Source organism: Rattus norvegicus, chromosome 15 (assembly GCF_021556685.1).
Source record: "Rattus norvegicus strain SHRSP/BbbUtx chromosome 15, alternate assembly SHRSP_T2T, whole genome shotgun sequence".
In the NCBI taxonomy this organism is placed as follows: domain Eukaryota; kingdom Metazoa; phylum Chordata; class Mammalia; order Rodentia; family Muridae; genus Rattus; species Rattus norvegicus.
The window spans coordinates 16,085,269-16,111,298 of NC_141548.1; the positions used below are offsets into that span (position 1 = coordinate 16,085,269).

General features: G+C 49.0%; 1 protein-coding gene and 1 non-coding gene across 3 annotated transcripts; both read left to right on the plus strand.

The window, feature by feature from the left end:
- The first annotated feature begins 10,770 nt into the window (after positions 1 to 10,770).
- Fezf2 (Fez family zinc finger 2) lies at positions 10,771 to 14,564 on the plus strand. 2 transcript variants are annotated; one of them, NM_001107251.1, is given in 5 exon segments: positions 10,771 to 11,013; positions 11,363 to 12,252; positions 12,600 to 12,734; positions 12,884 to 13,016; positions 13,894 to 14,564. In NM_001107251.1, coding segments are annotated over 4 exon segments (1,368 nt in total). In that variant the 5' UTR covers positions 10,771 to 11,013; positions 11,363 to 11,415; the 3' UTR covers positions 14,157 to 14,564.
- An 8,403-nt stretch (positions 14,565 to 22,967) lies between these two features.
- Positions 22,968 to 23,096, plus strand: LOC120097240 (small nucleolar RNA SNORA17). Its single transcript, XR_015639197.1, has one exon. It is a non-coding gene; the product is annotated as a small nucleolar RNA SNORA17 (small nucleolar RNA).
- Positions 23,097 to 26,030: the final 2,934 nt, after the last annotated feature.

The window sequence follows — 26,030 nt, forward strand, 5'->3', positions numbered from 1 at the left end:
ATAGATAGATAGATAGATAGACAGACAGACAGACAGACAAAGTTAAAAAGCCAAAACTGTTATAATTTATTCCGATCTTTCCAAGGACATGATTTATGTAAAGGGGTTTTAAATATGTTTACAAGAAAATTGGAAAACTGAACACTAATGTTGTTAAAGAATTACTGCTAGGGGCAGAGAGCGGGATATAAAGTGAATGAAATTTTTGAAAAAAAAATAACCACTTCTAATACTTTATTTTTTAAGATTTGTTCATTTATTATATATGAGTACACTGTAGCTGTCTTCAGATACACCAGAAGAGGGGATTGGATCTCCTTACAGATGGTTGTGAGCCACCATGTGGTTGCTGGGAATTGAATTCAGGACCTCTGGAAGAGCAGTCGGGTGCTCTTAACCACTGAGCCATCTCTCCAGCCCTCTAATACTTTAAATAAGAGTCCTTAAACTATATTTGGGTGATACAGTGGTATGTCTGGAACTTGTGTTAGAATGAGAGAGAGCCAGAAGTGGGTGTAGATGAGTTGGAACTGGCTATGGGTGGGTCTTACTGAGGTGGGATGACACCGTGGGTTCTTTATATGACTGTCTCCTGTTTGGTGAATGTCGATACAATTTGGTTATGTTTTCTAACTACCAGGAGAGACTGGACAGAATTCTGAAAGGTCACTAAAGCATACCATTCTCTGGCTAGAGAGACGTTCAAATTCGGGAAGAAATCAAGCTATTGTAGGAAAGGAAATTCTCCTCTTTGCACCCTCCCTTCTATCTGTGCATCTCGATCCTGCTCTTTCTGATTCTCCTTCCAGTCATGGTGTGAGGCTTGAACTAGCCCAGCTTTTCTTACCACTGTACCCCTCCAGGCCAGCCAGGATGCATTTGTTAAATGTCTGGCTTAACTAGACTATCAATGGGAGCCCTTCGGAGGAAGCGCAGCCCATCTTGACTTCATCAGCCTGAGGCTCCTTTTCACTAGGTTCCACTTCAGACACAGGCCAGCAGCTCAGACATGCAAGACCTAGGGCCAAAGGTCTGGATGGAGGAGAATGCTCGGCAGCCCATGTCTAGTGAACAAGGGATGGGTGACACATCACCAGAACTGTTTGAAATGTATAGCAATCTGGAATCTTGTGGCTATCAAGAAAAAAAATGTCTCTGTGGTCCCCTTTTTTTTCTGAACTGTGCTTTCTCTGGGACACCCTTTCCCATATGTCTTTCTCTATTCTGTCACCCTGGTCTGCACCATCATTCCAAGATCTTCAGGTTTGGCAACCAAACCTGCCCTGGGCAAGAACACACGGGAAGAAATAGCAATGAGATGCCACTTTGCGATCAAATTGGTAGGATGTTTCAAATGATTATGCTGAGTGTTAGTAAAGGTTCTGTGAGAAAGGATTGTCACGTCCTGCTGGTTGGAAGGGGGATGAATATGTACCCCGTTCCATGAGGGGCATCTTGTCAGTTGGTATCTGAAGCTTTTAAAATATAGCTATCGCTCACCACAGTAATTCCACTTCTGGGAATTTATCCTACGGGAATTAGATATGCATGGAACTCGTGTGTGAGAATGTTCCTGATGGAACTTCTGCAGAAAAAAAAATTATAAATAACCTAAATATCTAAAAGCAAAGGACTATTTAACTCATGCTGAAGACGTACAGTAAACTTCTAGAGACGTTAAAAATGTGTCTTATTAGCATATTTAAAACAGAAAAATGTTCGTGTTGTGTCAAATGGAAAAGCACATAGCATCTGATGCCAATCTTTTAAAGGCACAGAGAGAACAGGCACCGAAGAATTGTCAGAGATTTGGGAATGATTAAAAATTACACGCGGTTTCAATTTTCTCCTCTCTACTTTTCCAAAAAACATCAGTTAATTTTTAATCAGAACAAACAGAAGATCTTGATCACAAAAACACAAGCCTTGCAGACAGGAGCCTCATAGCACGGCTGTCCTCTGAGAGGCTCTATCCAGCAGCTGACTGAGACAAATGTAGATACTTACACAGCCAGGCTTTGGACTGAGGTGGGGATCCCTATGGAAGAGTTAGGGAAGGACTGAAGGAACTGAAATAGATAGCAACCCCATAAGAAGACCAACAGTGTCAACTACCCCAGACCCCTGAGAGCTCCCAGAGACTGAGCCACCAACCAAAGAGCAAAGGGTTTCCGAGCACCCCCTCCCACCTCCCACCCTTCACCCCTACACACACACACACACACACACACACACACACACACACACACACACACCACATACAGGCACACAAGTGCATAGCAGAGGATTTGCCTTGCCTGGCCTCAGTGGGAGTGGATGTGCGTAATCCTGTAGAGACTTGATGAGGGGGGTGGCAATCTTGGAGAGGCAAAGGGAAGGAGGGATGGGAGAAGAACTCTGAGCCGGGACAAGGATTGGGGACAACATTTGGGATGCAAATAAACAAATGAAATAATAAACAAAGGCACAAGCATAATTAAGAAGAGATCGTTGATTTCTGTGCAAATTCTCATTTAGTCCAAGAACACACGAGTCTACCAAAAACATGGCTTCTTCTCTAGAAAAAGACCGAGGCAGTGGGCTGAGGAAAGGTGGATCTACCTCTCCATAGAAAAGAAGAAAATGTTTTGGTTAACTTCCGATGGAGAAATTTCTTAGATGAATTTTTTTTTCACAGCTAGGGAATTTTTAGTTGCCCTGTCCTGGCCAATTTCACCCTTTAAGAGTTTTGTGTCAACCTAGCCACACCTACCATTCATTCCTCAAGACTTAGCAACCCATCTGGTTTACCAAGGCACATAAGCAGGCTGATCATATGACAGAGATCCTTTTGAAGGGAGAGGACCCTCTTGGTGAGCCTTGCTCCTGTGTCACTCCTGTGTTTCCAGCATGGAACGTTCCCCTACAAGTGTGGTTGGCTAACTAATCAGTGAATTCTATTGCCCTTTAATTTTTCTGGATAAGAGAGATACCTTTTCAGTCTCCCAGAATAGGGTACCTATTTACTACTTGCTCCTTGTCCCCATGTGGGTGCTATAGGTGTTGAATTCTGATATACATTTCCAAATGACATCAGACTTGCAGCTCGTGCACCTGACAGAATCCACTGTAAATCTCCACAGACATGGGTTGTTGACCAAATACTTTGTTTGGTTTCTGTTTTCCAAAGCTTCTTTTTTTTTTTCTAAAATAAACGTCCCCACCCTTTCCAAGAGCAAAACTGCTCATTCCGCTAACTGGGTCACTTGCCAGAGAGCCAAGATTCTGTCTGTTTTTTTTTCCCTTTGCCCTTGTATATGGCCAAACCCCAGTGAGTTGGGCTCTAAAGATTTGCCAAAGCTTTCTATTAATGTTGGTTCCTACAAAGTCCCCATCCAGTGTTCTCTTGCACTTACCAAGCTCTTCCACCTCAGAAGGCAAACTGCCAAAGTCTGAGGTGGCCCCTAACCTAAGCCCTGAACAAAGGGATGCTCACGTTTACAGCTCTCACCGCCTGCTGAAGCAAAGAGCAAGGGAGAACCCCTTTAAATGGCCACCCCAGACTTAGTGTGCTTGAGCACTCAGTAAGGTCCCTGGAACAATGGGCCAAACCCCAACTGCAAAGACAACCCTGGTAGAAAGTGAATATCACTCATTTGTATGAGCTTGCCTAAGGGACAGTTAACTGCTATGATGCTCTGGTCCGGAGGAGGATATTAAAGAAATATTAGCCAAGAGGCAGGAGGGTAGCAGTACTCTTTTGGAAATTGAGGACTGGGAGCAATCAGACAAATTCACTATGATTATTTACTTATTAACAGACACATGAATATGATAAGCACGTATCGATATGTGGATCTAACAGATATATATCTAAGTATAAACTACATGGAGAGAAGTAGAAAGTTGTGTATGCACTACCTGATAAACATTCATGAACCTGCAAGCTCTTTGCTCAAGAACTCAGCGCCCCAGAGGCTCCCTTCTTATTCGCATTTTGCTTCTTTCAAAACATTTTAACTCTTGGATCCAATTTCTTTTGCATAATGTGGTATTTGTGAGAGTCATTCCTGCCATTATATATTTCGGTAGCCAGTCATTCTCAGTGATGCATACTGTTCTAGGTCGTGAATAAGCCACCACTTAACTCCAGGTTCCTCTGGTAATGGTTGGTCACTCAGCTGCCACTTTAGGGATGCAAAAACTTATGCTGCCGTGGACACTTGTAGCGAATGCCTCTTAGTGACTGGAGATAAGGCATTTCTGTTGGATGCACAGGTAGGCATGCAATGGATGGATCACACGTGATACAAACACCCACCCTTAATAGGCACTGCCAAGCACTTCTCCAAAGTGTTTATCGCTTTTTCTATCCCACCAGCAGCACCAATTAGCTTTGGTTTTGTTGTGGTGGTGATTTGGTTTGGTTTGGTGTGGTTTGGTTTGGTTTTGTTTTTGCATATTATTTATGAGTCCATGCTCTACAAAGAACCTCTTAACCAGCTGTGTGAATTTGTGTGTGTTGCACCTCCTCCAGGAATCTCAACCTTCCCATCTTTATCATGGAGATGAGGGCCAAAGGCTCTGACTTAGGACGCTCTGAGTGCTGACTGGCATAGGTGCTTAACTTAGTACTACAGGTGCTTAACTTAGTACTACATCTGGCAAAGTACAAGAGTCTGTCTGCTCCGTGTTATCCCAGAGTCACACCCAAAGAGGAAGGACTGTACGTAGCACAGACACGGATGGAGGAAGAGATGGTTTCATTCTGGGTGCAGCTCTATTCAGCATTTCTAGAGTCTTCCATTTCTGTCTGCTTAAGTCAGACCACAGATTCCCAGCAAAACAAAAGACTGAGCTCCCTCTAGGTAAGGAAAAGACAGGACAGGGCTGAACGTGTGAGAAACCCGAAAAGAACTTTTCCTTTTGAATGTGCGCACAGGGAGTTCTTGTTAAAGCCACAGGCACAAAATGCAGCCAGGCACCTGCTAGCTGAGCAAACACAACAGCTCAGGTCCTTATGAAATGCTCAATCCAGTTCTGTTCACCACCGCCTTATGAACCGCAGAAGTTTGAGGGACTTTGAAATCCCTTCCTCTTACCCTTTGCTCTCTTAAGTTGCTTAACTCCTGCTCTTAGCTCTTAACGCTAATACTTTAGGGCAGGCTCCACTGAGGAGTTTAACCAGCTGCCAAGTTAAATAACGGGGAGGACCCTAAGCCATCTTTGCAGGGGTAAGTCCACATCTTCCAACTCCACTGGGCCTGTCACTCACCAAAGCGCCTTTTATTTCATGGGACACGTCTACGTGTCCCATGCATTTAAAATATACATAGTTGTTGTTTATAAATAACTTCTCTTGGATTGCATACCAGAATCAAGTCTTAAGAAGACTCAGGTGTAAAGGAACACTCTTTCCCCGTACCTGGAGAAGTGGCACGTCCGCTTGCAAAATGCTGCGCCAAGTATTGGATTAGAGTCTTAATCAAGTGCCATTTCTAGAATGTCGATAGAATATACACACATGCATACACACGATATGCATGCATATGCATATCTACGATATGCATATATATGTTTGTGATTATATATGCATCCAGGGCAGAGAGGAGAGTGCACCGAACCTGCAAGGGTAGAAACTACAGAGCCGCACTCTGGGGAGATTCCCTCCGTCCTAGGAGTGCCTGCACCTCCCAGATTTCTGAAGACCAGAGAGTGTCCTCCGCTGTGACCACCCAGTTGTTGGAAGGATTCCCCGGAAATCCACATAGGTTTGTATCACCGCCCCCCCCCCCCACTATCTGCCTCTGGCTGAAGGCCTGGAGACTTCCGGTCTAAGGTGAAAACTGTCCGCGGGTACATTGAAATTTGCAAGGCAGTCCCTGAATACTAGGAGTGCTGGTAAACAGCTGCTGGGTGCAGAGAGAGAGCAGGGAGGGCTTTGTGCTACTCAAGCTCGCACTGCAGCACCCAAAGAATGCAAGCAGAGACCAAAGCAGCCCATCTATCTTGGTGGTCTAGGCCTGGGAGTGTGCGGTACCTGGAACCCGACCGCTTTTCAGGCACACGCGTGCTTCTTGCCTTGCTGGGCCAGGGTATCTGGGGCTCTTTGTCTCTCAACACAGAGAACAACGCTCACCAAAGGCGGAGGCCCCTGTGCCTTGAACAAGGCAAGGCTGTTCAAATGTTTTCAGTGAGATGTTTCCTGGGGTGAAAAGGAGGATAGCAGATCAATTTCTCTTCAGAAGTTAATGAATTTTAAGCAGCGGCTAAAGCTGGCTCCTACATAAATCATATTTTAAGTGGAGGGGAAGGAAGAGAAGGAAGAGGAGTGGGGAAATAGGAAGAGAAATGCTGAAAGTTTTTTTTAAGGTTTGGGTTCGCTCCCCCAACCACTCCTAAATAAATCCGCGAGGGGAACATTGATAAAACCAAATTTGCTCAGCGGTTTCCCAAACTCAGAACTACTCCCCCCAAGTGTAAGATAGCTTATGATGACCTATTATGTTTTGCAGTCAGTGGAGAAAATAATATTAACAACAATTTAAAAAATAATAGTGTCCCTTGCCGTCCAGAACTAAGAGACAATGGTCGCCTAGGCTAGAATTGCAGCACCTTTTCGGAGTTGGGAGTCAAAATGCCTGCTTTTCTTTCCGGGTGCCAGAAGCTGGTGCGAATGTGTGAGCTTCTATACAAGAAAGGGATTTTCCTCTGAGGTTGTCTGCATTCCGGGAAGGCATCTGCTAAGTAATTTGTCCTAAAGTGTGGGCGATTTCTGGAACTGATTTTTTTTTTCTTACACAGAAGTCATTATTACATTGGTTCGAGTTAGTGGCCATAAAATGGCCAAAGGGAAAAGGCGGAGAGACAGGCAAAGCCCTGATGTGGCCAGTCATATTTAATATGCTTCCTACAAAAGAAGCTCCTGCAAAAATCAATAGGCAGCCGCCAGCTGTGGTTAAGCCTGCGATTTCAATTAAAACACTGCGTTCGGTCTTTAGAGTTGGGCACACATCCCTACTCAGTGGTGTGTGCATTGCATAGCTTGGCCCGGGTGTGGCATCACATGGCCTGAGATTACAGAGGTCCAGGCTAAGACAGGGCCCACAGTGCCAAAGAGATGCTGGGCTAGGGGACTGGGTTGTGAAAAATAGGAAGTGTTGGGATCCGGAGGAGCGTCAGGCTCACTTAGTAGTGCCCACGCCAAGACCAGATGGCAAAGAAACAAGAGTCTTGTTTTTGCACCAGCCTGGAGCTGAGGCCTACCGCTGGGCAAGACCCTGTTGATCAAAAGGCCCTGCTTGACGGACTGCGTCTCCTGATTGCACCCCACCACCACTACCACCATCACAACCACCCGTGAATCCAGTCCCTGGGGCCAGGAGAGTGATGCCAAGCTGTAGGCTCCTCTTGGGCAGGTGTCTGCTGCCCTTCTCTCAGTCTCTTGCTCTCTAGGTTCACATCCTAGATAGGCAGTGGAGCTTGTGGCCTGTTGGGCTTTGAAAAGCATGGTAAACCCAGAAAGTCACCCCTTCCCGAGAGAAACTACTGTTTCAGAAGAAAGGTTTTTAAAGTAGGAAGTTTCCCAAAACTATTTTTTTTCTGGCACACAACAACATGCTTTGAGAGACCAGCTTAGATCCCCAGCAGACCACATGTGGGCTTATTTGGGACCCCCCACACACACTCTGAAAACCTGTAGGTTAAAAAAGGGTCACCCCCTAATCTCACAGAACTCTCTCCGCCAACTCTAAAATTCTGGAAGTTGAATTTCTATAGTTGCCTCAGCCTTCTTAAAGGAAAACCGGACTTTATAAAACCGGTGTGTCCTGGGAAAATGAATTTGGAGGAGGGGGGCCAGGAATGAGGGCCTCAGCACACCCTCCACCACGCATGACATTTCCCCAGCCTTCTATTATTCTGCCTGAAATCATCTCGTTTACAGAAAATATTTGTTTGCACTATTAGTTGGTTCTGGAGCTAATTACTCAATGTGTTAACGTGAAGTAATATGTATAAAAGTAGGATCAGTGTTTATTGTGTGGGTGAGCTGTTGAGCGGCGCCTGAATAAACTGCAATTAGGGTTAGATAGAGATTAATTAACATGTGAGTGGCAAGGTGTAAAATAGTTTCCAACCCTCCACTTCAATATAATCTGCAGGCAAGGAAGAAGTTTGTGGAAGCTAATTAGATACTTTCACAAGAGCCAGTGTATTCGCCCAACATTTGGAAAGAGAGGCACATTAGGGGCAACTTGTTTTTACCCAAATGTTTTCTTTCTGTGGAGGTAGCTCTCTGCTTTGTGGTGCCGGAGGGAGAGAGACAGAGAGACAGAGAGAGAGAGGGAGAGAGAGTTCTACAGTTACAGAAGGGACGGCGAGGCAGGTTCTCAGGAAGCCCTTGGAAGCCTTTCAGTTTGCCCGGGTATTCAAACTGGCATAGCGTTCAGGTGGAAGAACGTTAGAGAGACACAACTGCCCCGTTGGGGAAAGGGGTTGGAGTGCAAGACTGGTGGCAAGCAGGATTCCACAGCAAAGTCGGGGGTAGAAATTCAGGTTTTGACGCTGCAGGTGAACTGATGTTGTCTCAGTGCTGGGTGAGTGGTTTGCATCAGATTTGGTGGGAGAGGAGGGTCACTCATAAGTTTGTCATTTACATGAAGAAAAGGGGTCACTGGGTGTGGACTTAACATCCCCGTGGAAATGTCTTAAATTAAATGGGCCGCGTGAAAATATTCTTCTCCAGTTGGGCAGGTCTTGAGCTTTGATATCTGGAAGTTTGAGTTTTGTGTGTATGGTGGTGGACAGTAGGGGACAGACTCCTAACTGCTGAATTTGAGGGCAGTTCCAGAGTGTGGCAGGATGAGATTATTGATCTATTCCAGATCACTTTCACTGCCCCTTCTCCTTGGAGACCTCTGTTTGTTGTCCCCCCCAACCCCCACCTGTCCCCGGCTACACTTTTCCTTTCTCTACCTGCTATAGCCACACCTGGCCTGAAATGACTGTCAGAGGAGCCACAGCTGGATAGGTGGGTGGAAGAAAAGAGAAGTTTTGCAGAGGAGAGCATGTTGTTTGTCTGCGATCCAAACTAGAGCTTTACTCGTCCGGCATTGGATGGGCAGTTTTCCCTGGGACGGGTAGTAGTGGGCCTGGAATCCGACGGACACTCAGCCGCAAAATCTGCCCGAAACGGAGAAGAAGAGGGTTTGCCTTCACCGGCACTCTCCGGGCTCCGCTGATGCTGTATCTCTGGAGATGGAATTGACTATCAAACCCTCAACCCTGTTTGCTCATATTATACCCACCGTAATCCTCTTAAACTGCCGTTACGGCGACAAAGCTCTTGGTCTTGCAAAAGCCGGCTGGCAAGATATAATTGTCCGACGAACAAAAACAGCCAAAAGTTTTCAAAAACCCCATGCACCCCCCCTTTCCCTAAACCCAATTCTCTCCTTCTCTAGCTACCCCCTCCCCAGCCCCCAATAAGAACCCTCAGCCTCGACCACTTTTGTTGTCGCCAAGAGCACCAGGCCTGTTGAAAGCGCTGGAGCGTCTTTGAGCAGTTTGTTGTGATACGCAGGTGGAATGGTCTGCAAACACGAATTCAGCCCCTCCAAACCCAGTGCGGAGCGCTCTGCTTTTGTGCGCCAGGCACAAAAAAATGCTGAATTCCTCCGAACTTACTTAGGGCCTGTCTAGAAAAGGGCCTTTTCTTCCCTCTGCTTGTACCTCTGGCCACACTAAGTCTTTGCCCGCCCCCCTTCGGACTCCCTCCCTCTCCCCTCTGATAATCCTTCTCTTTATTTTAGAAAAACACAAAACCCGGTTCCACGCGGTGCTTTAGTGGCTAAAAGTGAAAGAGCTGCTTTGGCAGAATTCAGCTCTATGAATCACTTCGGAAAATTGGTTCGACTGAATGGCCTTAGGAGGAAAAACGTTTTAATAGGATCCAGGGGAGGTTCTGCTGTTTCAATCTGCTCCTTAAACAGGTGGAGATTGGACCTTCTCAATTATACAAACAGTAAGTACCCAACAGCGGGAGAGCTGCCCTCCGAATCCTCCCCGCACGCAGCCCTAAACCAGGCGCGGAGCCTGGCTTTGCCTCTCAAACCCGATCACAAATCAGCAATTCGGATCGATTAGCTTCTCAAACAGTCCCCGGGTTCTCAGGGCAAGAATCCCCCAGCCCTAGTCAAGAAGTGGGCCAGAGAGCTGCAGGCGCACCCACCCTTCCCCAGGTCCCCAGGATCCCGGCGCGCCGCCTGCCCTTCCGGACTCTTCGAGGTCGTCCTTAGGCGGTGGGGAGCTCTCTCTCGACCTCCGACGCCAGTCAAGGCGAGCTCGTTGCTTTTGCATAAATTAATATTTCCCCATTAACAAGTTCCCCCTCCAAACGCGACGCCCGCGTCCATGCGCCACATCCTAATGAGGTAATTATCATTTGCGCGTGTTCGGGGCTGGCGCCGGCTCCGTAGGTAAATGGCAGTTTATTAGCACAGTGCCCAGCTCGGCTGCGCAGGGCTAAGGGATACTTCGGTGATTAGACGGACACCCAGGGGCCCTTTGAGGTAGCGCGTCCAGGACACCCCGCCTTCCCCGCGTACCCTAAACCTGTAGGCCCCCCAAAGTTGTGAATCACGCAAGGAACTCTGCCTAGGTTTGGGTTTGGGCGGCCCCCACCTCCTTCCACCGGCAAAACCATCACGATTCTTCCCCCTCCCCCCTCCCTCTCTTCCCTCCTTCCCGATTCGCAAACGGCTCGCACTTTCCCGAAGGGAGCGCGGGCGCTAGTTGCCTCCTTTAAAGTTTGAGGGGCGGTGGCGGCGGCCGGCAGGCGCGGGGGAACGCAGGGTCCTCAACGGGAGTCGCGCCGCCGCCCATGTCATTCCACTTCAAGTGACTTCATGTGATGTCAGCTGAATGTAAAAGACAGTGATCTCACGCGGAGGGGAAGATGTTTGCCATCAAAATGTGACAGAAGAGACACGCTGCATGGCTCGGAACGCATCTCCTTGGCGGTGGGGGAAAAAGGTAAAAGCGGGGTGGCTCTTCCGGTCCTCTTTAACTTTGCTCTTTCCGTGCCCAGCTCCCAGCACGCGTGGCGGAGGCCTGGGTCCAGGGAAGGGTTGGGGAGTGTTAATTTGAGACTCCTTTCTTCTACCCCCTCTCCTTTCCTTTGTACGGCCTCCCCCTTCTTCCCCTTTCATAGTCCCAGGGCAAGAGCTGGTGGGTTCCTTTGCGCGCCGGGTTAATGGGCGGTAATTTGGTACCCTTGGGTGCACTTTGTTCTGCTTCTGTTCATTTGAATGCAAATGGGTGACCCGGGCCGACTAGGTGCTTATTAAATTGCGGTTTCCCCCCTGCCTTTTCCGGAATGCAGACTTAGAGGAGAGAGGCTGTGCCCTGGCCCAGCCTGGCTCAGCTTGGCGCGCCATGGCCAGCTCAGCTTCCCTGGAGACCATGGTGCCCCCGGCCTGCCCGCGCGCTGGAGCGTCACCGGCCACTTCGAAAACACTAGCTTTCTCCATCGAGCGCATCATGGCCAAGACGTCCGAGCCCCGAGCGCCTTTTGAGCCCCGGCCTGCTGCGCTAGAGGCAGACAGCAGCCAGAGCAAGAAACTGCTCAACCTCTGCTCGCCGCTGCCCTGTATGATCCCCCTCCAGCCTCTAGGCTACGAGGTGCCGTCCAAGACACTGCTCAGTTACTCGGAGTTCTGGAAAAGCAGCCTCCGGGCGGGCGGCGGTGGAGGAGGAGGCAGCGGCGGGGGGGGCCCAGTGTGCGGCGCCAGTGGCTTGTGCAAAACCAACTGTGGCGTGTGCTGCAAGGCCGAACTGGGCCTTGCGCCTTCTGCGCTGCCCGCCGGCAGGGTCATCAAGCCGCAGGTCATCAACCAGGCTGTGGGGCTGCCGGCCAGCGGCTCTCTCTACTACTTCAACTACCTGGACTCCACCACTTACCCACCATCGGAGCTCCTCGGAGGCCACCTTTTCCCATCTGGCCTCCTCAACGCACAGGCCCCCACTTCCCTGGCTGCTCACCCCAAGCTTTTTCTGCTGGAGAATGCCAAACTGGCCAGCCTGACTGCGGACAAGTTCCCCCACCCAGCTTCCTATCCCCATAAGGAGCGCTTGCATGCGCCGCTGGAGCAGGTGCTGAAGGAGAACTCGGCCTTGACCGCTGAACGAGGGGGAGTCAAGAGCCACAGCAAACTACCGGGGGGCTCTACTGACAGCAAACCCAAAAACTTCACCTGCGAAGTGTGCGGCAAGGTGAGGCCTAAGGTTCTGGGGGGAGGGAGCTAGCAGCCCCTGGTTTCTTGGGCAGCCTTGTACCTCTCTCTCTCTCTCTCTCTCTCTCTCTCTCTCTCTCTCTCTCTCTCTCTCTCTCTCTCTCTCAAGCTGAGGAGCTCCCCATAGCTGTGTACTCCATTGGATGCCCAGATGAGCCTCAGTTTCCTATTCTGTAAAATGGGGACGTTGTCAATCCTCACACAGTTGACAAAAAAGACTCGGGCTTAGGATGGGAAGGTTGGTTGGGGGAGGTAAATTGTAGCCTCCCGGGCTGATTCTAGGCCCTTGGCAGACTCAGCCCAAGTTCCGCTCTCATCCTTCCATAGGTGTTCAATGCTCACTATAACCTCACCCGCCACATGCCTGTCCACACCGGAGCTAGACCGTTTGTGTGCAAAGTCTGTGGCAAAGGCTTCCGCCAGGCCAGCACTCTCTGCAGACACAAAATTATCCATACCCAGGTACGTGGCCCCAGGTCAGGCCCTGTCGACGCGCGCACCACCGCCCTAGTCTGAGCGACGGTGTTCGATTCTCCTTACCCTTGGTGGGGGGATCTGCTGTGTCCCTTGCCTAGGTCTCGGCCTTACTGTACGCATGCCCCTCTCCGCAGGAAAAACCACATAAGTGTAACCAGTGCGGCAAAGCCTTCAATCGCAGCTCCACGCTCAATACGCACATCCGCATCCACGCGGGCTACAAGCCCTTCGTCTGCGAGTTTTGCGGCAAGGGCTTTCACCAAAAAGGTGAGGTGCTAAGCTAGGCACTCCCTCATCTCCTCTTTAGGGTTCAGAGGGTCACAGGGGAGGGGGGGGTGTGCTGAGAAGGAGGTGAGTATGGTAGAGGCAGCACAAAAGCCGCAGGCTAGGGCGCAGCAATTCTTGGAATCGGGTTGTGCAGATAGAGGTGCACGCTTTCCCGGCTGGGTTGGTAGACCTCGCTGTTTCAGGCTTGACTCTCCGGAACACTGAATTTTGGAGCTGGGAATTAAGGAAATGGCCAAAAGGAAACGTAGAGAGTATGGCTTTTGAGAACGAGCTTCCTTCCCTTTGTAAGCGCTACTTCCTTTCAAGGAAAAAAAAAATCTAAGCAGTATCTTCCTGTAGGAACAGTTTAAGATTGAGAGGCTGGGTTGGTGGTGGCCAAGTCTCCAGTGCTCCCAGAGCCTGGGACTCTATTCAATTTCCAATGTAATTTTGTATTTTCAGATAGCAGTGGGGATGGGGGGGGGATGCCAAGAACTGAGCTACGGAGCCTAGATTTGTGCGGATTTCTTGGAACGAGGCATCAGCTCTAAGAACCCACTGCCTTCTTAGGCTGCACAAAAAGTTTCCCAGCTGGCAGAGCTCGGCAGGAGGCACGCTTCGTGGGCCTCTGTACCAGGCAGGGCAGGGCCTGTGTCGGCTGGGTAAAGACCTGGTCCACAGTTCTTTCCGGAGCACTCCCGCCTTGATGCAGACGAAGTTTGACAACTTCTTAGTTTGGAGAGGTCACGCCCGCCCAGTCAAGCATCGCTTTCTGAGCTGCTGCAGGGACTGAGGGGTGGTGGTGCGGGACTTGGGGGGAGGTCTCATTCCACTACAAACCCCTACTTTTTTGGTTTTGGTTTTTGCTCTTCCGCAGGGAACTACAAGAACCACAAGCTCACACACAGCGGCGAGAAGCAGTACAAATGCACTATCTGTAACAAGGCCTTCCACCAGGTGTACAATCTGACCTTCCACATGCACACCCACAACGACAAGAAGCCCTTCACATGCGCCACTTGCGGCAAAGGTTTTTGCAGAAACTTTGACTTAAAGAAACATGTGCGCAAACTTCATGACAGCGTGGGTCCCACCGCCACCCCCTCAGCAAAGGGCCTAGCCAGGACAGTTCAGAGCTGAGAGCTACTGCCTTGTCCTTTCTTCCTGCCCTGTACCAACCCGAGCAGATCCCACGTATAAACTTATTTCTAAAATTAAAAGGAAAAAAACTATAGCAGAGAGGCTAAAATCTATTTATCGAAACCAGCATATTTTTGGGAAATGTAAACGTGTCCTCGATGACCGGCAGCAAACGCGTGGCTCCCACCTTTGTACATTCAGGAAACGTATTTAAATCCAGTGCGCTGAAACATGTTTAATTCCAGGCCTCGGCTTCTCCTCAGGCAGCCGGCTTTTAATCCCAGCCTGTCACCATGAGCGCCCAGAAGAACGTGATGCCCCCAGCCGTCTTCACACAACCTTGTAATCTCTCCTGTACAAGCGAACACGGAATATTACACATATATGACTCAATAAACAGAACCACTAGTGCGCGTCTTCTTTTCCCCATCCCCTTGCCACGAGGTCAGCTCAACCAATCCAAAGAACGAGCGGAACTAGGCGTTTATAGCTTTTTCTTTCCCGAATGTGACTTCCTTGGGACACCGGGGCCAAGCTAAGGTTAAACCCGTACTCCTGGTATGCTGGTATATTAAAGCACCCGGGAGCATGGGCTGAAAAGACCTCCATCCAGCTCCATCAATAGTCCAAGGTTTTATTTGGTGACTGAGCAGATGCTTGGGATTCTTATTTGGGTGAGGAAAAAAAAAAAACAATTAAGGGTCAAAAGTGGCTGGATGCTGTGGATGCGTTTGGGTATTCCGATCTCAGTAACATGCAATTTAGGAAAAAGGCCGGGGGCTTAAGGAGCGTAACCACGGTCCTAGCCTCCTCTGAAGGCGACAGCTAGAGGTTGTCCAGCCTAGGCCTTGCTCTCAAGCTCTCTGGTTGTCCTTTGCCTGCGCCTCTGGTCTGGGCTGGCTGGTCGGTAAGCCGCACCCTGCCGCGGGAGGGCGCGCCCAGCTCCCGGAGCTGGCCGCCGTGTCCTCCCGGGTCCTGATTACCACGCAGTTAGCCCACTTCCTCAATAGCTATCTCTGCCGCCATGCACGCTGATGAAATGATCTCACGCTTGCTTTCTAAGTAATGACCCAAATTAAGAGAGAAAACAGAGACCCTTCAAACAGCATTACATTAATCATCTAATCATTCCCAGGAGGGGGCTGGCCGCCGCCGCCCCGTTTGATCCGAATCTAGATAATCAAGAGCTCGGATTACTGGCGCGTCGCGCCTGGCCTCCTCCCTCCACCCCCACCCCCTCCACACTTTTAATATCGGCGCGGTGATTCAGCCCACGTCTTCTGGAACACTGTTCTTCTACACCAGAGGAAACGCGGCGCAGGGCCCGGGAGTACTCTTCCACACAGCCTCCGAGCTGAGGGGGTGAAAACTGCTGAGCGCTGACCCCACCCGGATTTCCACCGCGGGTAGAGGCTATTTGGAGGGAAGGATGATTACTGCAAAGGGCAATCCCAGGTAACTCTGATAGTAACTAGGGAGGGTTAGCCCAACGCGTTGTATACAGTAGGCACTCATTACTGAGAGTGCCAGTGACTTCCATCAGAGAGAGAGAGAGAGAGAGAGAGAGAGAGAGAGAGAGAGAGAGAGAGAGAGTTCTATTTCCAGGGCTCTCTTTCCCAGCCAGGCACTCAACACCTTCACTGTAGCTTTAACAACAATTTGCAAGCTGGTTGTGTGGTGTGGTGTGTGTGTGTGTGTGTGTGTGTGTGTGTGTGTGTGTGTGTGTGTGTGTGTGTGTGATTATTCCCACTCTGCAGAGAAAAATATAGAGGCAGAGAGACCATCTAAATGACATGCCCAGAGTTCCACGGCTAGGAAGGGCAGGAATCCAAAGTCCGGGCTTCTAAGAGACCATCGCCTCCTTCAGTTTTCATTGATGGAAAGCAGTCTCAGGATTGTGGCCTGGAGAAGCTCCTGGCCAGGGTGGAAGATCTATCCTGGTCACAGCCAAACCTTCTGTCCTGGGCCCCCTCCCAATCCGAAGACCCATTGCTGAGAAGAATTGTCGATTTTGTTTGCACAGAGGACAGCGACAGCTTCCTCAGGCTGTCGCAGGGGTATTTTTAGTACCTCCGATTCAGAAATAGGAACGCGTACATTAGAATTCCATTTCCTGAAAGGAGAGCGTCCTCGTTTTTTTGTATTCCTCCCCTTCCTCCTCCCCCAAGTCTGGGAAGACGTAGCCAGGGGAGGGGGGCGAGGAAGCCAGAGGGAATTTAAATGCTATCTTGTTCTGGCTGCAGTTCCCTGAGGAGAGATCGGGACCCACAGGAGCAGGCAGATTAAACGACCAACTCTCTCTGTTCGCTCTAAAGCCCAGGAAACCCCGGAGGGGTGCGGAGGACAGGCCGCAGAGAATATGAACTTCGCTCCTGGAGGCTGTTTGAGTTTGAGAAGTCAATCCCTTCACTTCTCCATTCTTCTCAAAGTGTTTTATTAACTTCGCTTGCCATTCTTAGACCCCACTCAGTTCTAGACCACCGAAGTACTCTAAGACAGTCATTTCTATCAAAACAGCTTCTTTTCCTCCTCCTCCTCCTCCTCCTCCTCCTCCTCCTCCTCCTCCTCCTCCTCCTCCTCCTCCTCCTCCTCCTCCTCCTTTTTCTCCTCCTCATCCCCCACATCATCATATCCCACATCATTATCCTCAACATCATCATCCTCCAGCACATCATCATCACCACCACCACCACCACCACCACCACCACCACCACCACCATCATCTCCCAAGAGTTCCCTTTTCAGGTATGCTGCTTGGAGATCCTATCATGTGAAGCATATCTTAAAACACCTCAGGAAGACATTTATACAAAGGGGAATGCTGAGCCCTGGAGTGTGAAGGGAATTGGCTTGCAGGAAATTACAGTCGAGTGTCCTTCTCTTAATAAAAAACTATTAAATGAAAGGGAGGGTACCATCAAGACGGCTAGCTTTCTAACCATCAAGCAATGGGACCTTGAGAAAGTCTTCTGTTGTAACTTTTCATGTAACTTTTATTTTACAAAAGGATCTCTCCCCCTTCTCCCCCTCTCCTCCTCTCCCAAACTGGGAAAATGTGGCTTCAGGTTGGCCGTTTCAAAGTGCTGTGGGGATTGTTTCCTTTCAAACTCTGAAGCTTAAAGTACAGCTCAGGTGGCCAGGCCTTCCTGCTCATCCCTGCTGCCAGGAAGAGGAACTCTGACTAGAGTGAACCCATGTAGTTTTCCCTCATGCCCTCCACCGCCACCACCACGTTGTTTCTCTTGATTGTTACTTAACCTCCACAACAGCCTCCTGTCAGTCTCCTGCACCTGGGAAGGTGTTAGTTCACATCTGACAGTAATTGCAGATAAAGAGGTCTTCCAAATCTAGGCAGCTTAGCTCTCTCTTCCTCAGGTCGGAAGCCATTCCTTGGTTGAAGAGGTCTGTTATCTTGGGGTGTGGGACATGGGAAAGAATTGGTTCTTCTGGAAAGGACAAGGAACCTTCTAAGTAGTAACACCTTCTTAGTAGCCAGCGCCTTCCATAGCCACCACCAAGCTCCCTCCTTAACCACTGTAGCCTGCCTTCTCCTTAGCTTCCCGCATGGAAATCGGTGGGTGAAAGGCTCTGTTTCCTCTCATTTTTTCCCCTCCGTAATATTAAACTGTTTGCATGACTTGAAGTTTGCGATATTAATAAATGACTTAAACAAGGTAGTCATCCGCTGCATATTAATATTCTAACCTTGATTAAATTGGAGAGGCCACCCTGAAAAATATTTTTTTAAAAAAAAAATCCAATTGCGGGGGAAGGGAATCCTGTCATAGACACAAAAAAGACTCCAATTATCTTTTCCCCTACAAGATGTTTGTTCTGTCCATGACTGCTCACACTTCAGCAATCCTGCCAGCAAGACTCAAAAAAAAAAAAAAAAAAAAAACCTTCTTCCAAAGCCACAGCCTTGTACATAACAGATTGTACAGTCCTATTGCCTTAGGCGGGTTAGAGGTTCCTCTCTACAAAGAACGGCACAGAGAAATGCCAGCATCCAGATACATTTTGGGGGTGCGCTGCATGCTCTTGCATTGGCTGCAGAAATGGGTTCACATGGAGCCCCCCATTTTGCTATTTGGCTCACAAAAAGGTAAGAGAGCTGCCTCAGCCAGACCCTATCGTTAGAGCAGTAACATGTCAGGTGAGCAGGTGGTAAATGGGCTGGGGGGGGAGGGGAGGGGGAGGGAGGAGAAGAGGGGGTGCTGCCAAAGAGGGTACAGGAGTCTTGAGAAAACGCTGGGAAATAAACAACCTCAAGGCAGCTGCGTTGCCCTTTTCCCTGCACGTCCCTCTCAAACGTCTGAGCAACCAGTTTGCTCCCAGAAACATGTTAATTGCCAACGGAGCTCATTAAGGCGGGCACATGCAAAACACAGCAAGAAAGATTAACTGGACAAAAGCGCAATAATGAACTGTCAACAACCGGGCCCATCTACAGAACCAGGATCACTCAAGAACTAGGCATTTAGAGGCAACAAAGGATTGTCTGGGACAGGAAGAAAAGACGACCTAGACTTTTGTTTAGTCAACACAATTGATTACAAATGAGAGATTAACAGGATAGCTTCAGATTTTTTTTTTTCTAAAAGAGGCAGAAAAGAAAAGTCCAATTAAGTCCACCGAATGTTAACTACATTGCGTTCCATGCCTAGCCCCAAAGAAATTCTCATTAAACCATCCCTGGCGATCCCTTTTGGAAAGTAATTTGTCTCCCTGATGGAGCAGAGAAAGAGAATCGTGTAAAAGAAAGCGTTAGTTCTTGGCACAATGAGCTTAGGAGACACACTAGACAGAGCCAAAGGGGGAGTTAATGAGCATCTGACAAACTACTTGGATTCAGGCCTAGAGAACAGCGATGAAAGGATGAAATTGGCCAACAACTATTCTTTATATCAAACATAAAAAGGCCAATCTGAAATGGGGCTGCTCAAAACTGGATGGAAATACAGAGCTCAAGAAAAGGGAGCCATGGCCAGGCCCCTTGCTGGACAGTGGACAGACAGTGTGAAGAACCCAACAGGCCAAGAGTTAGGAAAGGAGATGAAAAGCAGGCTCTCCACAGAGGACAACCTCCCAAGACCTCTGCAGGTGCTGAGCTGAAACTTGCTGCCCGTCCCACAGCCTGGAGAGATTTCTTCTGAAAGTGAGAATGTATCAGGCCAGCATTTGAGAGAACCTCCCAAAGTTCTTTTAATTTGATAATTAGCTTCTGACATTTACCCCCTCTCTTTAAGATTTCGCTTGGCCTCTGGGGGTGGGGGGGGTGCCATTTGTTACCAACATATATCAAGGTGGCCTACTAGTCTTTCTCTTAGTCCCCATTCAAAATTCTCAACCCAATTCTGTGTGGGGGGAGAGGCGGCAAGAAAGACAAGACTTTGATTACACTTGGCTTGATGGAATAGGTCATGGAGTATTTAAAATTACATCTCATCCTCGTTTATCAGGCTTAAGAAATTGACTTATTTCAATGCTTCCTTGTTTGAACAAAGTAGGTCAAGGTTATATGTGTGTGAGAGACAGGATACACGTGTTCACCAACCGTAAACATCCAGGCACTTCTTAGAGCAAGAAGGTTTGAAGGTTCTCTAACGAAGTGCTCATTAGAGCCAGCACGGAATCCACAGGTGAGAAGGGGGTTTCAGAGTGGCTCTGCAGCCAAGCACCCCCGGAACAAAGCCCATCCTTCGCAGTTCTGATTAGGATGGTTGCCACCCCAGATACCAGAGTAGAGCGTTTTGATTTTGAGTCTAGGTTTGTTACTTTTCCTCAGATCCTTGGTAACAGCTATCACATTTCTGAGGGCTTGGCTTGCACCTCGGGCTTTGCTCATGCTTCACCGAGAGAAATACATTGGTGTCTAGAAGTAAGGAGGGAAAAAGAAATACAGCAATTCAAAATAAAAACAGACGTCTAAGATTAAAGACGACTCCTGGTTCTCAAAGCACAGAGGTGTTACAGAACCTAGAGAGGTGCTTGAGGAAAGAAAGAATCAAGGGCTTCTCTTCTGCGATTAGACCAACTTTTGGATAAACCGTGTTCTTTTCCTCTGAGCCGCAGATCTGACCAGTGGTCCTTGAGTGCTTCCTCTCTTTAATTTTTCTTTTTTTCTTTTTTTCAATCAAAGGTCTTATTTGGATCTTTCTGTATTCACTGAGTTTTATTCTTTACTGTGGCTCCTAAATGACTAGTGGATTTCCTAGGGGAAGATGAACCACTTTTAAGGAGAAAGCATCCTAGAGCGTTAGGAGCCTCGGGACGGATATTGAGGTAAGCCTGCCTCAGCCGCCCAAGCTCACAAGGACTTTCATCTGTTTCTGTGTCTACAAAAGTGGGCACGTTGGGGGTTGACAGTGCTGCTGGTGCCAGCATAATCCCTGTGGGAAGAGAGAACCGAAGCCTCTCAAGGGCAAGCATTGTGAGCGTGTGCACACACACATGCGACACAAGACTTTAAACGGACATGTTAAAACTACCTGTCTCCCAGGCCTGTGGTAAGGATGAAATGATTAAACACTTAACCGTGTCTTCAGAACAGCATCTGGGAGCTGCACGTCAGTCGTTCTGAAGGCCTACTACCAGAAAACACTCCAGTGGGAAAACCCCAACATTTTAGAAGAAGAGCACTGGAATTCTTACGTTGATTCCTCACTAGACTCGGAAACTTCTTTAGTCTCTTATTTATGAATTAACTGATATGTTTCTGAAGATCAAACGCAGGGCCTTGGGCATGCTAAGCTTGTGCCTTACCAGACTTCTTTTTTCTTCTTCCATTTTTATTAAATTGGATATTTCTTATTTACATTTCAAATGTTATTCCCTTTTCCCGGTTTCCAGTCCATCAGACCCCTAACCCCTCCTCCTCCCCTTCTATATGGGTGTTCCCCTCCCCACCCTCCCCCCATTACCGGAGGTTCACTGGAGGTTCAGTCTTAGCAGGACCAAGGGCTTCCCCTTCCACTGGTGCTCTTACTAGGATATTCATTGCTACCTATGGGGTCAGAGTCCAGGGTCAGTCCATGTATAGTCTTTGGGTAGTGGCTTAGTCCCTGGAAGCTCTGGCTGATTCTTACCAGACTTCTTAACCTCACCTTCAGGGGCAGCAAGCTGAGGTGCTGGGTAAGTGTGACCTACCTTTAGTTCATGGGAACACAATGGAGAGGATGTTTACTCTCCTATAATACCATGATTTTAACACAAATGTGCATAAAAATCGCAGAAAGTTTTTGCTCAACTTGCTTCCACCTTACGTACTGAGCTGCCCAGTAAACCAATCTTGCTTGCCCGGCATCTGCAATTTGTTCTGGTGCAGGAGGTTTTCCCAGACTGCACTTTGGAAAAACAGTGACTTAGCATCTGTGTTCTTTCTCCCATCTCACCCTGATGCTGCCTACGAAAGATGAGGTAACATCCCCCGCTCTTTTTAAATGAATACATTTGGTTATTTGCTCAGTAAACATGGTTCGATTACTACTTAGGTGTTAAGTTTTTCTACTGGGTTCTAGATTTAGGAAGAGGGTTCAGCCTCTTTCCTGGAGGAGTTTACGGCTTAGTGGAGGAGAAAAATGCATGCGACAAAAATCTCCACCCGATACGTGGTTATGAAGACAAAATTGGGCATCGAATCCAGTCTGGGTTGGTGTGTGTAGTGGGCATCTGTTATTTCTGCTGCTGATCGTCATTCTCCCGTCTGGTAACAACATCCAACATCTCCTTTGGAGAAGTCACCCCTCCCCCCACTCTCAGTCCATATGGTTAAGGTGGGAGCTCTTCCATCCAGCCACGCTTGGCATGTGACCCAGGCTTGGCCAATCAGAGCATCGCAGCTCACAGGCAATGGCTCAGGACTGAGCTGCTGACCCAAAAGAGGCCGAGGAGAGTCCTATCCAGGACTTTCACCACAGCAGAGGCTTTGTATGTGGATTGAACCTGGTCAGTCGTTCTGGAGTGGGCCCGTTTGCTCTTTTGTTAGGGACGATCTTTCTATAGTGAGAGTGCTGAAGAGGAGAGCCAGATGATCAAGGTCTGGTGCTTCACCTCATAGGACGACTGGCGGTGTACTGTAGATTTCTCATGTGTTTACTTGAATTAGCGTCTGTAAGCCCCAAGAGCCCTGGGTGATAACTACACAGAAAAATAGGGAAGACCAAGATGTTTTTCTGGGAAAAGTGGTTTCTGAGACGTCAAAGAGAAACAAGTGTTAACTCCGGAGGCACAGAGGAAAAAAAAAAACTTAGCCAGAGTGAAAACACTGAGGCCCCTAGTTTTACTGTGTATAAGGAGCTTGATATCAATTGATCTAACAGTAAAGTCCAGTTCTTCTGAGGAGCTGTGGGTCTGTGAGCTAGAGGCTTGCCTGCTCTAAGATTTGGGTTTCTATTGTGGGAAAGGAGTACGGCAACATCCACCAAACCAGATAGTAAGAGGACTCTTCAGACATGGGACCCACCTGACCGGCCTGTCACAGACACTGGGGTAAGGGATTGAAGTCGTCACTGAGGGGTCTCCAGAGGGAGCGACTGGCTTGTGTATTTAAGATCCCAAGAATGTCTAAAGGTGTGGTCTTCTGGAGTTAGAGATGTCTTAAGGCCAGTGGACATGCCCAATCAGCAGAATCCTGGCTACCCTGTTTCCAGGGACGGGAGTGCTAAGTTGCAATGCCCTAGGCTGTGGGCATTGACCATGGACCAGCTGACTCCAACAATCATCACCTCCTCCCTATACCAGCTTCGGGTGATTTTTCTTAACATGGCAAAGATCTGGTTGCTTTGTCTTCACCGTCGAGAAGATTCAGAATATGAAAGAGGTGTTGCAGGTGTGGCTGATGTGTCACATGTACATCAGTAAGTGGCGGAGAGGAGAGAGGCTATGTCAACACTCAGTGTTCTGACCTGTGAGCATCTGAATGATCCGTAGCCTAACTTTTCCTGAAAAAAAAAAAAAAGCGAGCCTGAGACCACCACCAGTCCAGCATGAGGGCGCCCTGGGCAGAGAGCTAGAGGGAGCTAGAGGCACGGGAGCCTCAACCAGCAGGTTTGGGTATGGCGGGGTAGGGGGCATCAGGAGAACCATACTAGAGATGACCCCCGCCTGGTGCCAGGATACATGAGCAGGGCATAGCACTCCTGAGACCAGTCCTGAGATGACCCCAGACACTCAGAGATCCATAGCGCCACAGAGAAGAGCATGCACGTAAGTGGTGGAGAAATGGAAGAGAAAGAGAAACAGGAAGATGTGGGCATGGTGAAGGGAGGCAGAACTGGAGACTGGAGTGTAGTAAGGGACACCTGATATGAGGAGTTAGTGATGCCACCTGGCACCATGGTGGAGTCCTGGCTTGTGCTGTCACTGGGGGGGGGGGTGCATGTCTGGGACCATGGTCCTACAACAGCAGAGGTCTATTACTACCAAATTCAGACAGACATTGGTCTGGGCTGCTGATGTTGGTATCTGAAGGCTGTGTAAAACTGTGCAGTTCTCTTGCTCTCCCGACCTTAAGGGCCAGGTCTCTTGCCTGCCACTGGTGGCAAGGGGTGAGTAGGGTATCTCTCCCTCATGCATGCCACATTCAGGGGAGGTGTCAGGATGCTCACCTGAGCACCGTGGGCGAGCTGGCCCTGGAAGTATGAAAGCAGGAGAACCGCCTTCCTCTCTAGCCTGCTGCAGTACTCGGGAGAGCGGACCATGTACCTCAGCTGGGCAGCCCAGAAGAGCTGACCCTCATGGTGGGGGCCTGGGTGAGAAGGATGGAGAGTGCGAGCACAGGCACGGGAGAGCTGGCCTGCCAACTTGTCTGTTTTGCGGCAGTTCTTTCCACGGAGAGATGCCTTCCTCCCCTCCCACGTTCCTTGCCAAGTGCGGAAGGTAAGCAAGCTGGCCCTGGGGGTCATAAGAGTGGGAGAACTAGCCATGTCCCTCACCTGCTGTAACACTCAGAAGATGGGGCCTTGCACCTCTCCTGAGCAACATGGTAGAGCTGGCCCTGACTGAGGGGTTGCTGGTGAGCCAGCCCTGAGGCCATGAGAGTGGGAGAGTTGGCTGGCTGACCAGCTTAGATACCTACCTCTCAGGCCCAGATCCAGGGCTTTAAATTGGCCCACTCCAACATTTACCACATCAGTGAACTGCTAGAGTGCATGAAAGGGCCAGTCCTACAGATTCAAAACTATAGGATCTTTAGGAGACGGGGCAACAACAGGCTATCTGAGAGGAGTCCCAGAGAGAGTCCAGTATCGAGAGAGTGGCAGAAGCCAGAGGCCGTGTACCAGATCGATGAGTCAGCGCAATGAACATTTGCGAGCAAAGAAGTATGGACAAAAGGGTAGACTGTGGGCCACACTGTGACACATTACGGCTTTCACAGTGAGATTTTTATTTCTATTTTCTCTTTCGGAGGCAGGGGAGCTGCAAAAGCGGAAGACAAGTATTCGGGGAGGAGGACATCAGTGGGCTGCGGTACATGATGTGAAAGTCACAAAGAACCAATTAAAAGTCAAATATTTAGAATATGGCTGAAATGGCATTCAGTGTGGGAAATGCCTGGCGCGTGGCTGGTAAACGTCTCACAGTCTCAATGCTCATTACAGCTCCTATTGTTACCACTCAAGTCCTGGGAGACTTGGTCACTGGAGCAAGTAGGACCGAAGTGTTCTTTAGCAAATAAAGTCTTGGAAGCACAGCAAGGGCGGATCTGTACCTCTGGCCTGATTCAGTGCTTATGGGAGCAGATAGCACCGGAATGAAAATGTCTGCTGTCCTTATTACGCCAGGATCCTGAGCCGCAGCCCCGGCTGACCTGGAACTCATGTCGTAGACCCGCCTGAGCACCCGGGTGATTCTGAGTGTGCACCAGACCTGGCTTTTTCTCCTTCCTATGAGTTGGATTTTCACCTAGCGCTGTCTTGCAAGCAAGCAGTCACCCTGTCGGAGTAAAACAAATACTTATTAGACAGATACTTATTAAAGGCCCGCTTGTACCAGACACGGTGAACAAACCTGATCTCGTCCCTGCTGGTTGTCCTCCTAATGGCAGGAGCTGGGTGACAAAGCAAGATGCATGAAGTAATTTCAGAGATCGATGAACACCAGAAAGGAAAATAGGCTATGGCGGCCAGATGGGATGTGCCTTGGCAAAGGCTATTTGAAATAGTCGGGACCTATTCCTGTGTGATCAAACCCCCCGATGCACCCAAGAACTAAGACCAATGAGACCAACTTCCAATGGTCCCCTCCAACTGACCCACTTGCATTTCATGTTGAAAGCGACTCTCCCTCCCCCACAGCCCAAACTGCCCATTGACTGGTCCAACTTAAAATTTCTTGGCATTCAGAAAAGGATTTTTCCGCCCCTAAGGAATCCCGACGAAAAGCAAAGAGCGCCCCTGGGCAGCTGGTGGCGTAGGCCTTTGACCCACATACAATTTCCCTATCGAACGGAATGGTAATTGATCAAAGTGAAAAATGTTATAGAAAGAGATATCGCTGCCATGTTTCCCAACCGTGCGTTTCCCAGCCAAGTCTCCAGATGGAATCACCGAGGCAACACATCCTTGACTTAAATGTGAGTGTTTAACAGTTATATTGGGTAGGCCATATTTTCCACAAGGAGGTGGTTGCTTGTCTTAGGAACTTGAGACTCTTAACAGACTTTTGGGTGTGAGCTTTCCAGGATACCACTCTTTCGCTCACACTTCCTGCAGTCACAGAAGTCAGAGTCCTAGCCTTGGTGTCAGGGGAGGGGAACGGTAGAGTGAACTGTTACACAAGCTCCTCGAGCTGGCTTGTAGAGCATCTGAGTAGAGCGACTGTCAGGGCGGCTTCGTTGTTTGCGTTTGCCTGTCCGGCCTCCACTACCCTTTC

Excerpts from the sequence above, each read along its gene's own strand:
- Fezf2 (XM_087585532.1), top strand. The coding sequence starts at position 11,416 with ATGGCCAGCTCAGCTTCCCTGGAGACCATGGTGCCCCCGGCCTGCCCG. Across the intron at positions 12,253-12,599 it reads CCTGCGAAGTGTGCGGCAAG|GTGTTCAATGCTCACTATAA; the intron begins GTGAGGCCTAAG and ends ATCCTTCCATAG. Across the intron at positions 12,735-12,883 it reads ACAAAATTATCCATACCCAG|GAAAAACCACATAAGTGTAA; the intron begins GTACGTGGCCCC and ends CCCTCTCCGCAG.